The sequence below is a fragment of the Carex rostrata genome, chromosome 25, assembly GCF_964058835.1.
Source record: "Carex rostrata chromosome 25, lpCarRost1.2, whole genome shotgun sequence".
Taxonomy (NCBI): Eukaryota; Viridiplantae; Streptophyta; class Magnoliopsida; order Poales; family Cyperaceae; genus Carex; species Carex rostrata.
In genome coordinates, this window is record NC_135942.1 from 6396618 (window position 1) to 6410637 (window position 14020).

At 36.0% G+C, this 14020-nt stretch overlaps 1 protein-coding gene across 2 annotated transcripts; it reads left to right on the top strand.

Annotated features, from left to right (window-relative positions):
- The first annotated feature begins 4725 nt into the window (after nt 1–4725).
- GATB (GLU-ADT subunit B) lies at nt 4726–13808 on the top strand. Of its 2 annotated transcripts, XM_078326424.1 has the most exons (10): nt 4726–4783; nt 5598–5650; nt 9577–10226; nt 10671–10880; nt 11467–11607; nt 11841–12044; nt 12327–12524; nt 12743–12811; nt 13081–13197; nt 13578–13808. In XM_078326424.1, the coding sequence occupies exons 3-10, from the start codon at nt 9600–9602 to the stop codon at nt 13656–13658; spliced, it is 1647 nt and encodes a 548-aa protein (XP_078182550.1). In that variant the 5' UTR covers nt 4726–4783; nt 5598–5650; nt 9577–9599; the 3' UTR covers nt 13659–13808. The 2 variants fall into 2 exon arrangements, with proteins under 2 accessions (XP_078182550.1, XP_078182551.1); XM_078326425.1 differs by lacking the exons at nt 4726–4783; nt 5598–5650 and adding an exon at nt 6295–6415.
- Nucleotides 13809–14020: the final 212 nt, after the last annotated feature.

A 14020-nucleotide genomic window follows, 5' to 3' on the forward strand; every position in this document is an offset into this window, starting at 1 on the left:
AGCAAATTGCATTGTCAAGACCGTGTGCATCCCACGGTGTGGCCTTCAATTCTCAAGACCGTGTGCTTCCCACGGTCCGGCCTTCAATTTGTGTTTTCCCCACCCGAGACAGAGAGCTTTCTTCCCCACGCCACTTCTCCATTTTTTTTCTTCCCTCTTCTTTCTTCCTCCTTTCCATTAGCTATTTTTTTTTGTACTCTCATAATTAGAGTAATTTTTATTTTAATCACACAAGTTTATATATTTTTGAGAGAGGAACAAAAAGAGTTTCAGATCTACAAATTTCGTTAGGTATGTGTTTAATTCTTTTATTTTTGATAAATAATCCACAATTATGAATAAATAAGTAGAATAGATTGTTTATGTAGTATAAATGGTTTATGTAGTAATTGTATTATAAATAAATGGTTTAAGTATAATTTTAGTGTAGATGCATGTAGTTTTTTTTAGTGTAGATGAATGTAGTAATTTTTGGATTATTTATTTGTGGTTTATGTAGTAATTATAGTATAAATAAATTGTTTATGTAGTAATTTATTTGCATGTAGGTTTTTTTTAGTATGCATGTAGTAATTGTTGGGTGATTTATTTATTTGCATGTACTAATTGTTGACTGATTTATTTATTTCCATAGTTAATGTACATGCATGATTTATTTGCATGTAGTATAAATAAATGGTTTATGTTTATTTTGTTTTTTAAGTAGTATAAGTGGTTTATGTAGTATAAATAATGTAAAGTAATAGAATGAATGTGAATATTTGATTGGGTTTGCATGTTATGCATGTCAATATTGAATGTTAAATTTTTTTTGTATGTATTTATTTATATTGCAGTGAAAAATGCAAAGAAGTGAAGAATCTTTATTACAGTTGCCTCATGCACAACATCAATCACATGCGGCATCTGTAAAGGTGTTTGTTCAATATCGGTTTGGATTTAAATTTACTTATTAAATTCTTGAATTGAAATTTAATTTTTCGTTAAACTTTTTTTGCATTAAAATTATTGTTCCAGCCTGATCATGCACTGCGTCCTGGAGCTTTGCAAATGCACATTGACTACCATGAAACTATGAAAGAAGGTTTGAAGAATTTAGGTTTGTATCAGATGGTCGAAGTCCACCACTGCCAGGTTGATAGAGAGTTGATCACTGCTCTCGTGGAGAGATGGAGGCCCGAGACAAATAGTTTTCATCTTCCGGTAGGGGAGTGCACAGTGACATTGGAAGATGTTAGCTGTTTGTGGGGGTTATCTGTTACCGGTACAATATTTTTTGCTGCTAATTTAAACTTTTGTTATTAAATGAAATTTTGTACTAGTATAATTTTGTTTAACATCTATGTTTACAGGGAATGCTATCTCTGGATGTACCGATGATAATTGGTCACAATTGATCCTAGATTGCCTAGGACAGGAAGTGTATGATAGTTACGAATGGGATGATAATGATTTTTATCATAAAAAGGTGGAGAATAAGGGTGAACCCAATGAGAAAGTATCAATTTCACAAAACTATGTGCGTCTTGCATGGTTGAGAAAAAAATTTGCAAATACGGATTTGGATGAAGAGGAGGACCAGGATGTTATCAATCGGCACACACGAGCATATGCAATGGAGTTGTTCGGGACTATAATGTTTCCCGATTCGAATTCAAGCTCCGTTCGATTAATGTATTTACAATTTCTGGAGGATTTGGGACCTCGAGGTAGTAATTATTACAACTGGGGAGGTGCTGTACTATTGATATATTGTTGTTACACCCCTCTGCTCTACATACAACTACATAACCAGTACGATTGGTATATTGTTGTTGTAATTCTAAGTTATTATCTAGGGCAAATGCACCTAACTGGGATTTAAGATCGGCTTTGGAGTCAAACATCTGTCCCACTGAAAATTGACCGTCAATTCTGGGTGGATAACCAAAAAATGCTTCATCCTTGTACGGCATCGGCACATCGTCATTAAATGCCGGAAAAAGATGCTGCAATCCTCGATTAATAAAGGGAATAGAATTTACCCACTCCTTCATTACATCTTTCATTCTAATTTGATCCTCCATTTCAGCCATATCATCTTCCCCGACAGCTGAGCCACCAAGGTCAGAGTTTGTGTCTGAGCTAGAGTTTGTGTCTGAGCTAGTATTATTATTCATCTCGTTAAAACGAGTTACCAAATCATCCACTATCGGTATTTCGGGTGGGTCATCACAATATATGGGTGAATCAGACACCGTTGTGTCTCTACTACTTCCAGGTACACTACCCGGATATGGGTCATAATTGGTATGACTATCAACTGGTACTGACTCAACCACTAAATCAAGAAGTTTAAAATTCAGTACCGGAGTGGCATATTCAAGCATCATGTGCCATATCGTTTCCTCGTCTACACTAAATAACTGGTATTTTTCCGCTGAGCCAGGTGGTGCCATGTTCAAACGAGCCTTGATTGTCAGATCAAATTGACTAGGGAGCAAATGAATGCTAACATATATATGTTTTCTTAGCTCATGAAGACTGGTTGAATTAGTAACAGGAAATGTGCAGGTCGGTGCGTCTGAAATTTCGCGTCCATAATAAACATTTATTATCACTTGAGACATTATCTGAACAAAAAAAATTCATAATCAATAATTGATATCATTTTCAATTTTACAACCTAAAATATGATCGTCATTGAAAAAATAAACTTACTACAATTACTTATACTACAAAAAGAAAAAATTATACATAAACCATTTATTTATACTACAATTACTACATAAATCATAAATAAATAATCCAAAAATTACTACATTCATCTACACTAAAAAAAACTACATGCATATACACTAAAAAAAACTACATGCACATAAACCATGCATCTACATAAAACATGCAAATAAATAAATCATCCAACAATTACTACAATTACACTAAAGAAACCTACATGCAAATAAATTACTACATAAACTATTTTTTTATACTACAATTACAACATAAACCATTTATACTAATAAAAAAATACACATAAACTATTTATACTACAAAAAAGAAAAAATTATACATAAACCATTTATTTATACTACAATTACTACATAAACAATTTATTCTACTCATTTATTCATAATTGCATATTATTTATCAAAAATAAAAGAATCAAATACATACCTAACGAAATTTGTAGATCTGAAACTCTTTTTGTTCCTCTTTCAAAAATATACAAACTTATGTAATTAAAAAAAATAAACACACTAATTATGAGAGTACAAAAAAAAATTTAACTGAAGGAAGGAAGGAAGAAAGAAAGAAAAAAGAGAGAAGATGAAAAAAATGGGGAAGAGATGCACTCACTCGACAAGAAAGAAGCAGGAGGTAATCGTGCCAAGGAAACAAATAGGGACCGGACCGTGGGGTTCCCACGGTCTTGATTTCAATTTGGGTAGACCGTGGGAACCACACGGTCTGGAAATAAAAAAAAAAAAAATTGCGGATCTTCTGTGACAATTTTCGTGCAAGTGTGAAGAAATTAAAAAAAAAATTTCCCAAGACCGTGAGAACCACACGGTCTGGAAGAAAAAAAAAAACACAGACCGTGGCGTTCCCACGGTTCTTATGGTTTTTGAAAAAAAAAAAGTAATCTTATTGGTTCCCTAAAAATTCTATTTTTAATTATGGTTTATGAAAAAATTTCGAGAGTTTAGGGTTGAGGGCATGTCTGTGTTGGCTCGGAACCTGAGGCGATTGAGCGACAGTTAGAGAGAGGATGATGTGGCGGAAGGGTTTTGGATCTACCGTCAGGTTTTCTGTTTATCAAAATTTTATGTTGTTGCTAAATTGGTCGCTAATAATTTTGACCACCTTACTTTTTGTAATTTCTTTTTTTGTGTGAAAAAATCTTCTTGTCGCTGATACCTCGATTTGTTGTAGTGCACTAGTGCATGTAGACTTACGTATTAGCTCTAATGATAATTTTGGATATCTATGTGTCTTTCTTGGGGATACACAGTGCGTCAAATGCTAATTCAGTCTGTATTATGTTATATTCCAAGTTTTTGAGAAATAAATACTACTTTTCGATTTTTAATTTTTAAATGCTACGAATAAAAATTTCTATTGAAACTAAGGATGAACTACTAATTAACTATATCTACAAATAAAGGCGGAACTATACTTTCAAGCTGTAACCTATAGGGGTCAGACATAAATAGAGTAATCATGTAAATTTTTTATGCTGGCATATTGACTTAATATTATAGTAATCATAATATTAATACTCAAAATTATATAAAAATAATAATATATAAATTTAAATTTGTTGAACACGAATGAGGTTATATGACTCAATTAGATACATCATAGATATGCATCTGCATCTGACTATAAAGTGCTAACTGGAACTTGGTTTGACCGGTATTATTTGAATTATTTGTTTTAAATAATACAAGTAATAGCTGGACTTGTTAGTTGTGATCTATGTAATGAGAGTTGCATGAATCACGAGTTCATCACAATTTCATATGTCATATAGTGCGAAAGACCAAATCGCGGTTTCAATGAGCCTAGTTTTAGCAATTGAAAGCCCACTAATTTGAAGCACTGGTGCGGAGAAATCTCAGTCTACATCTCAAAATTAACCGGATCCAAATTTAATGGGCCGGGATAATTAAAATTAAATTTTAAATGTAGAGGATGGTTTCCTTCCAACAAGAGCGCGCCGCAAGAGCCAAGAGACCGATAAGCCTGTGTGTGAAAATTGGAATCCATTCCAGTGGAAGAGATAATTGTCGCGCACTTCGCTTTACTAGCAACTAGGGCTGGCAAAAAAATTCGAGGTTCGTGATTCGATTCGGGTTTGATTCGGATTTGATTCGAGTTTAATTCGATTCGAAATGGGTTCGAATTGAAACGAACTAAATCAGGTTCGGTTCGGAATTAATTCAAACCAAACTCAAACCTAGCTTGGTTCGATCGAAATAGGTTCGTGATTTTTTTGTGGTTCGAATCTCATAAAATCACTGGCCATCCATTTACCTGATGAAATTAAAATTCAAGATAGAGAGTCATAATTTAACTTAGCCGACACTTCTTCGCTCTCAAATCTCAATAACCTAGTTCTCTCTCCACCTCTCCCTAACTCACTCTCCCTCTAGCTTTAAAATCTAGTCGACGCTCTCGGCGACTGGCTGTCACTCCTCTCTCCGGCCTAGATGACTGTCTCTTCTCTCTCTTCGGTCGTCTCTCATAGTTCATACCAGGAAAGCCGTTTTCTGATGTATTTTTTCATGAACAATTTTTCAACTTAAAAACACTTATTTCATAGTTCATATCAGTAAAAGGAAGCCATGTAAATTTTGTCTCGCGAGAAAAAATTAATGTATAAACTACCGGTATAACTAGGGCTGCTAAAAAATAATTTAGTTCGTGATTCGATTCGGGTTCGATTCGAAAAATGTGTAGTTCGTAATTAATTCGATTCGAAATGGGTTCGGTTCGAAACGAATCAAACCAGGTTCGGTTCGAAACGAATCAAACCAGGTTCGGTTCGAAATTAATTCAAACCAAACTCAAACCTAAGATAAGTTCGGTTCGGTTCGTTGCCACCCCTACTAGCAACTATGGCGTTTCTATCTATTATCTCTCTGAAGCACATTCTTATCTAATGGTAAGCATTCATATTCATATTTTTCATTTGTAGTTTCCCATTTTCTACAATTTTCTCTCCAAGCTTTCTCTTTTGGATAATGGTGTTGTCTATCTTCATAGCATTCTTTTCGAAGGCTTCAATTTTCGCTGGCTTCTCTTCTCCTCGCTTAAGTCTGACACCTGATTTTAATCCGCAAGGTTAAACCTTACTTCTTCCATTTACTTGAATTGGAGTTCTTTGGACAATCGGCTAGATTAAGTCTGACACCTGATATGCCGAGCCGACTCACGAGCATTGAACAGCTCAATATTTCAAACAAATCGAATTCTAAACTGAAAAAAGTCCAAACTCGACTCAACTCAAAATTTATAACTTAAACCAAATCGAATCCGAGCCAAATCCGAGCTGCCTCGTGAGCCCATCCAGTAAGTCCGGAGTTCGCATCGTCTGTATTAACTAAAAGAGAATCTTTTGAGTTAATACATCTCGGTCGTCTGATTGTAAACGGAGTCCATCCGGTCCCAGCCTATAACATGAGGTCTTTAATATTAGTGCGGATCTAATTCGTACGAATTTTAAAGCTTATCGGACGGTCCAGATACATTAACTCCAAAATTCCTCTTTGAGTTAATGCAGAGGATACGAATTCTCCAGTCCGAGCAATTCTTACTTCTTAGCCGCTCTCTCGCCTCTCAGCCGTTGTCGCTCGTTCTCTCAACTCGCCCTCGCTCTCGCTCAATCTCCCATCTCGCGCAGTCGTTCGCCTCCTCCCCAACGAAGAAGGTATCTTACTCCTCCTCCCCTATCTCTCCCGTCAACTCCCCTTGTTGCTTTATTTTGCTTTATCGTAGTTGCTTCGAAGTTCTCGTTTGAGATTTCAGATAAGATGACTTTAGTTTTGATTAAAATGCAAGAGCATTACAGCTTAACTGGGCTCAGCCTTTCAGCTTGATGAAACCTGCCTTTCCAAATTCCTAGTTTATTTCCATAGGCTTCTCTGAAATCAGAATTTTTTGAATGTGCACCCGAATAGGTAAATTGGTACTGTTTATTTTTGTGGGTTTTGCGGTAAATTGGTGTTTTTTTTGTGGATTTAGCTCAATTTCTCAGTGTTTGCTTGTCTGGCCGACACCAGTATCTACAATAACAATTTCTCACTGTTTTAAAACAGTAGCAATTTTTTGCTCTACAACAACAGTACCTCACAATTTTGTAAAAGGGTTGCAAAAAAAGGCAGAGGAAATTAGTAAACTTTTTACTGATTTAACCGTGGTTTTAACAGTTTCATCTTCTCCTTGCAAATATGGCAAAATATTGTGAGCTTCCAGAACTCCAATTACAGTGAATGCTAAGTGCAATCTGCATGTTGTGGGCAACATGCACAGCTATGAATATAAAAGCAGAGAAACAGCAAAGGCTTTTGTTTGTAATGTATGATGAAAACCTGAGAAGCCGGGGTAATCAGAGATTTGTTTAACAGCTACCGGCACACGCATGCTTTCTGTTAGAAGACAGTTACACAGCGCGCCTGAAATAAATTGAATAGTAACTTCTACTGTAAATCTTTTTTAATGAATGTAAAAATTGTCTATTAATAGCACATGTTAAATTTATCGGAATTGCGAAACAAAATTAAAAAGAAAATTAAAGGTCATCTGGTTTGATATTTTCCTTGGAATTTGCTAAACAAAATTAAACTGTCACCTGGTTTGATATTTTTATTGCTTAGTGATTTTCTATACACACAGGGAATTCAAGACCAATTTGTTCAATGGAGTCAAAAGAATCATATTCAGGCACAGCTGAACTATTTATATTTTACAAGGGTGAACAGGTTTAAATTGAGCATAAAGTGCATTTATGAGGGTTCAATGGAAGCTTAGGTGATCTAAATTTTAACTTAACCAAACTACTGGTAAGTGGTAACAACATCTAATAGATGTACAACCAAATTTAACCAGTACCTGTACAAGTACATTCATGCTGGTACAATCATTCTTATATGAATAAACTTACGGAAAAAGAAAAAAAAATACATATCAACACACGCACCTAGCTTAGCAAGGCGGTTGACCCGCCCAGGAATGCGTCTACCAACCAACTTAGAGCTGACATCATCAGTGAAGTGATTGCAGTTTTTAGAGATGAGGTGATAAGTGTCCCCATAGTAGTCCCAAGCGAACCCCTCGATGAACTCCCGAATCAAGCCGAACCGAATCGAGCTAAGTGTTTGCATGAGCCGAGCCGAGTCGAGTTTTTTCTTTCAAAATCGAGCCAAGTTAGAGCCGAATCATTTTACTTCTCTCATTGAGTTGAGCTTAGTTTGAGCCTAACCTTAATCATTAGCAGCCCTAGTCTGACACCTGGTTACGATCTTCAATTGGAGTTCTTTGGACAACTAGCTAAATTGGAAGAATAATACCAAGACTTTGTTAATGGTAAATAAGGATAGATTTAGAATAAATTAGGATCAATTTACTTGAATTTATATAGTACCCGATTAGCTAATGGATTTGAACCTAAATAAGCTATTTGAATCTGATTTTTGGGGTGCCCATTTTTACAGCACCAATTCCTTAGTATCCAGCACAATATAAATTTTGGGACGAAAATACCCCTGCACCAAGTCTTTGGTTTTTCGAAAGGGCTGTGCTGTGAATAGGGGTGTTCAAATGGTTCGGTTTATTTGGTTTTAAACCGAACCGTGAAACTTTGGACTAAATGGTTCGGTTTAAATGGATCGGTTCGGTTCATTTTTTGATTTAATTCGGTTTCTGTTGTTTGGTTCGGTTTGAAAATTTTGAACTTCGGCTGGACCGAACCGACCGAACCTATCTTTTCATAAAATCTCAAAACCCTAGTCCCGCTCCCCAGCGGTCCACAGACCACAGCCCCTCTCGTGGTTTACTTTCCTCTTTCTTTTCCTCACCTACTCTCAGCTTTCTCGTAAGCCGTCACTTCACCTTGCTTCTCCTTGTCTCTTTGCAGACTTCTCTCTTTCTCTCTCACATTTTTGGTGTTCATTTCAAATTCTTACGCCTTTTCACCGTGTGACTCAAGGGCTTGTAGCCTTTATTTCTCTGATCTGATTCTTCAAGTCCGATCTAGAGATTCTCTTTTGCGCTTCTATTACTTGTTCACATAAGCTCCAAGGTCGGCCAAAAGACAAAGCTACAGAAAGGCAAGCAAAACCGGCCATCCCTTTTTCCCTTCCACTGCGTTGCTTGGGGCAATTAACTCAAGGCGCAAGTCATTTGTGTCTCTTGTCTTTTCCTTGTAAAATTGATTGTTTTAATAAATCTTTTTTTTTATAGCTTATTTATTTGCAAAATCAATGTGAATCAATTGATGCTTTAATTGGGTCTGCCATGAAATTTGATTTCGCTATTGAAAAATTAGTGTGCATCAATTTATGCCTTTGTTCAAAAAAATGATACTTGAGTGATAAAGTTTGATGTAATTATTTTTTTCTTCAAGGAAGTGTTGCTCGTGTTTCTGCAAATTTAACACATCTCACGTTGTGCTTAATTTTCTTGATTTGGATGAGGTGTTGTACCAGCCGTGCCATTAGAATGAGCTGTGATTGATATTTATTTTTGTGATTAATAATTTCTTATTTCGGTTAAACCGAACAAACCAAATTTTAGTTCGGTTTGTTTGGTTCGGTTTTTAATCGGTTCATAAGATAAATCGGTTCGGTTCGGTTTTATTTTTGTAAACCAATTGTTTTTCCGGTTTGACTATTTTATTTCGGTTTTAACTGAACCGACCGTTTGAACACCCCTAGCTGTGAAAATAAAGACGGGGATATTTTCGTCCCAAAATTTATATTGTGCTGTATATCAAGGAATTGGTGCTGTAAAAATGGGCACCCGATTTTTGCCCCCCCACCCCTACTTGCGTCCGACCCTGCTTACTAGTGTTTTTTTCCCCTTGTTTGCTAGAATTGGTGCGATAAGCAATAACAATGGCTTTATCCATATTCAGAGGTTTCCGTGCAAACGCAATTATTCTCATACCCAAAAATGGCGCCTTTCTACACAAAATTAGACCCAAGAGGTCACAATTCGAGGTACAAGCTAGACGGTCTGGGACCACAGAGGCTCGACCGGCACAGAAATCTTCACAAATGGCAACACGAGAGAGACAACAGCAACAATTACAAGGTTTCGAGGCCATAATCGGGATAGAAACTCATGTGCAACTCCAAACTTCAACCAAGGCCTTTTGCAGATGCCCGTACAGTTATGGGTCGGATCCCAATACCACAATCTGCCCGGTTTGCATGGGGTTACCAGGCACACTACCTGTTTTGAACTCCAGAGTGGTAGAATTTGCAGTTAAATTAGGTCTTGCGTTGAACTGCGAAATTTCAATGAAGTCAAAGTTTGACAGGAAGCAGTATTTCTACCCTGATTTGCCAAAGGGGTACCAGATTTCTCAATTTGATATACCAATAGCAAAAGGAGGGTTCTTGGATGTGGATTTGCCTGTGGAGTTTGGTGGGGGTCACAAGAAGTTTGGTATTACAAGGGTCCACATGGAAGAAGATGCTGGGAAGTTGGTACACTCTGACACAGGAAGCTTTTCGCAGGTAAATGCAGTTTTATTTCAATCTCCTGCATTATTGGGGTACCAATCCTAGTACTGATTTGGTAGCAATGTTAAGTCTTGATGTACAAAAATGTAGTTGGCTTCGGTTCGGTACAGGTTGGTATCCGTTGGTCATACTGGTACACATGTATTGATGGGATTGTTTTAATTGCAAATTCTTGTTATATCAGGTCATGGGTTGCAAACATGTTGATCTAGACTTCTACGTTCAAAAGAGTATAATATTTGTGTAATTTGCTAAAATATGGACCCATTTTTAAGTGACTAGCTGTTGTTGGAGGGATGTTACATGGAACAATTATGCTAAAGTAGTTTTGCTTATTTTGTACTGTTGTGGAAATTACATGGACCAACATCAATTCTAATGCTACAAGGTACTACAAGAAAGGAATGCTCATTCCTCTTAAACCCTAATTGACAATAGGTGGATCTGAATAGAGCCGGGGTACCCTTGCTGGAAATAGTGTCAGAGCCTGATATGAGGAACGGGATTGAGGCTGCAGAGTATGCCTCCGAGTTGCAGCGTGTTGTCAGGTACATTGGTGTCAGCAACGGCAATATGCAAGAGGGCTCTCTCCGTTGTGACGTCAATGTCTCTGTTCGGCCCGGTGGCCAACAGGAGTTCGGTACCAAGGTACATTTTTCTGTTCAACTTGTTAAACTTCGACAAAAGAAAACAAAAGTTTAGAGATGTTGATGGGTTGGATTGGTGTCATGTATGATGGAGCATCCGCTTCATTTAATAGTTACTTTATTTAAAAATAATCAAGCTTTGCTAATAATCTGGGACAGCTAAAAATGTACCTAATTTTTTTTTTTTTTGTAATGGTGCATATGTAATTATTATTGAGCCAATTAAAAAAAATGATCCAGCATATTATATCCATGTTAACCTACTACTAGTAAGATAAGATCAGGTAGAGTCTAGGTGAAACCTGGCGGTCGGGTTGGGTGAGAATTGGCATCCCTATATTGAGTGGGGAAGAAGAGGTCAGGATAGAGGTTTGTGTGTACCTTAATTAAGGAATTAGAACTTCCAGCAAAAAAAAGGAGGAATTTATGGGCCGCGATGGTGTCTTGCATTGCACTTATGTTCCAGCTTTATCAGCAATGATAACTATTTTTGCTGATAACTATTTTTGCATTGCTGACAACTAATCATGTCTTACGACTTTATTTTTGCTGATAACTATTTTTTTATTTGATGCAACGGATGACAGGTGGAGATAAAGAACATGAATTCCTTCTCGGCAATGAACAAAGCAATAGACTATGAGATAAATAGACAGATCCTTCTGCATAAGCAAGGCCAAGCCGACCAAATTGTACAAGAAACTCGCCTTTGGGACGATGCAACTCAGGTACATCTCTCTCTCTTGCAAATACGGTGTTTTGGTTAATCAAATTTATGCTTAATCTCCTCTTAATTAATGAACAATGACCTCATAGTAAAAAGTTACCTCATGTTGAAGCAGATTTGGGTTAATTGAAGCATCACTAGCCAGTTTGAAATTCTGAATTTTGGTTCAGTCTGAAAGAAACAAAATCTCACGTTTGTGATTCTTTTTTAAGAGACCTTTTAATTCTTCCTTAGAAAACATTTACGATGAGGAAAAAGGAAGGACTGGCAGATTATAGATACTTTCCAGAACCCGACTTGCCTGACGTAGTATTGACAGATGAATATGTTGATCAAATTCGCAAGTCACTTCCTGAGCTCCCCGAAGCAAAGAGGAGGCGGTATGAGAATATGGGGCTTACCATGCAAGATGTTCTCTTCCTTGCTAATGACGATGATGTAATGCTTTTTTTTTATATACTATTATTTTCGGCGGCAATTTGATGTATATCTTGCATTATTTAGAAATATCATTATCATGCATGCTTCATAAAAATTTAAAAATAGGAAATGTCATTTGTGCATACTTCTAATGTTCAATAGGGAAATGAGATACATCTCCTTTTTTTTGCTGCTTGGAAAAAGGATCATGACGGAAAGGATGATTTCAGGATTTTTAATATTGCTGTGTTAAGTGGCTGACTTTTTTACTGATATTAATATCATCCTTTTGTAATTCAGGTGTGCGATTATTTTGATTCATGCATTCAAAATGGTGCAGAGGCCAAATTGGCAGCAAACTGGATAATGGGTGATATTGCAGCTTATTTAAAGAATGAAAAGGTGTCAATAAAGGAGATAAAGCTGACACCAAAGGAGCTAGCCGAGCTCATCTCCTCCATTAAAAACGGGACCATAAGTGGCAAGATTGGAAAGGAGGTATATTCTATTTTGAGTATTTATAGATTTTTTTTTTCATTTGGTTCAGCAAACTGCAGCTAACTTTTAACTCAATCGAAAAGAACAACAAGCATTTCTCATATTTGCAACTTATCCTATTCTTTTGCTCTTTGGGGACTGCTCATAAAATATTGTTCCATTTGTTTATTGCAATTTTTATAGATCGATGATGCTGATTCTCTTTTTTCAAATTTTAGATATTAAATGAACTTATATGTAAAGGCGGAACAGTACAAGGATTGATAGAGGAAAAAGATTTGGTCCAGGTAATTTGATTTTAAGATTATGGCCAACAAATAAGCATGCATTGTACCTGATAGGTACTTTATATCTGTAACTGTAAGTACTGGATAGGTGCCTACCGAATCTCAAGTTTTATCAAGGAAAGGTTATAAGTCTTAATTGCACATTAAGCATCATTTGGCTAAAAACAAAGCATGCTAAGAAGCATCATCTGCCACTAACAATATAACAGTAGTAAATGTATTTCAATATATGAAGTATATTTGATGGTGTATATTGAATAAATGAATAGATAGTAGATCCAGCGGCAATAGAAGCACTGGTAGACGGGGTAATTGCAGAGAATCCAAAGCAGCTTGAACAGTATCGTTCCGGCCGAACAAAATTGCAAGGATTTTTTGCTGGACAGGTATGTGTATTCTCATTCAATTTCACGTCTTCCCTTGTTTCACTTCATTTTCTTTTATTTTCTATTTGTGCCTTTTTGCCCAGAATGTCCCCCTTTTTTTAAAGTTAACATTCAAATGTTTGAAAAAGTTCATATCTGATCGTGGTGCCAGTAGGTTTTAGTTTCAGTTTATTAATCAAAATCTTATCAAATATCCAAATAGAAACCAATTTTTCTTTTTCTATTTCTCGACTGCTTTTAGAGGAAATAGTATACATAAACCTTGTTGGCAATTTTTGTGGCAATTGTGCATTTTCAACGCAACACCAAATGTCTTTTACTGTTCTGTTTTGTTTTGTTTTGGTTAATTGGGCATTTTCTAAAGAACTTGTAAAATCCAGGTGATGAAAAAATCGAAGGGAAAGGCAAACCCCGTGCTTCTAACAAAGATACTTGAAGAAAAACTGAATGCTGGTAACTGATAAATGTTAGTGCAGTTGAGGCCAATTTTGCATGGAAAGTAAACATAATTTGAGTTGTTGATAGTAACTTGTTTCATTCTTTTGCTCAAAATCCTATTTGGTTATTTTAAGAAAGGGCATCTTTACATGATCACATTCCTTGGTAAATACTTCTCTATATAAGAATTTTGTTTCACTTATTTTTTATTTTTCACCTTCACAAAAAATTTCACAAAAACTATTTAATTTCCCCTTTTTTAATTTACATGATGAAAACTAGATTTAATTTTCGCAAAATTCTAGTCTGTGTCTCTCCATATTCTTTATGTTTGTTTCATCCATTAATCGCCATTAAAATCACCAAAACTCTAAATTTTGGAGAA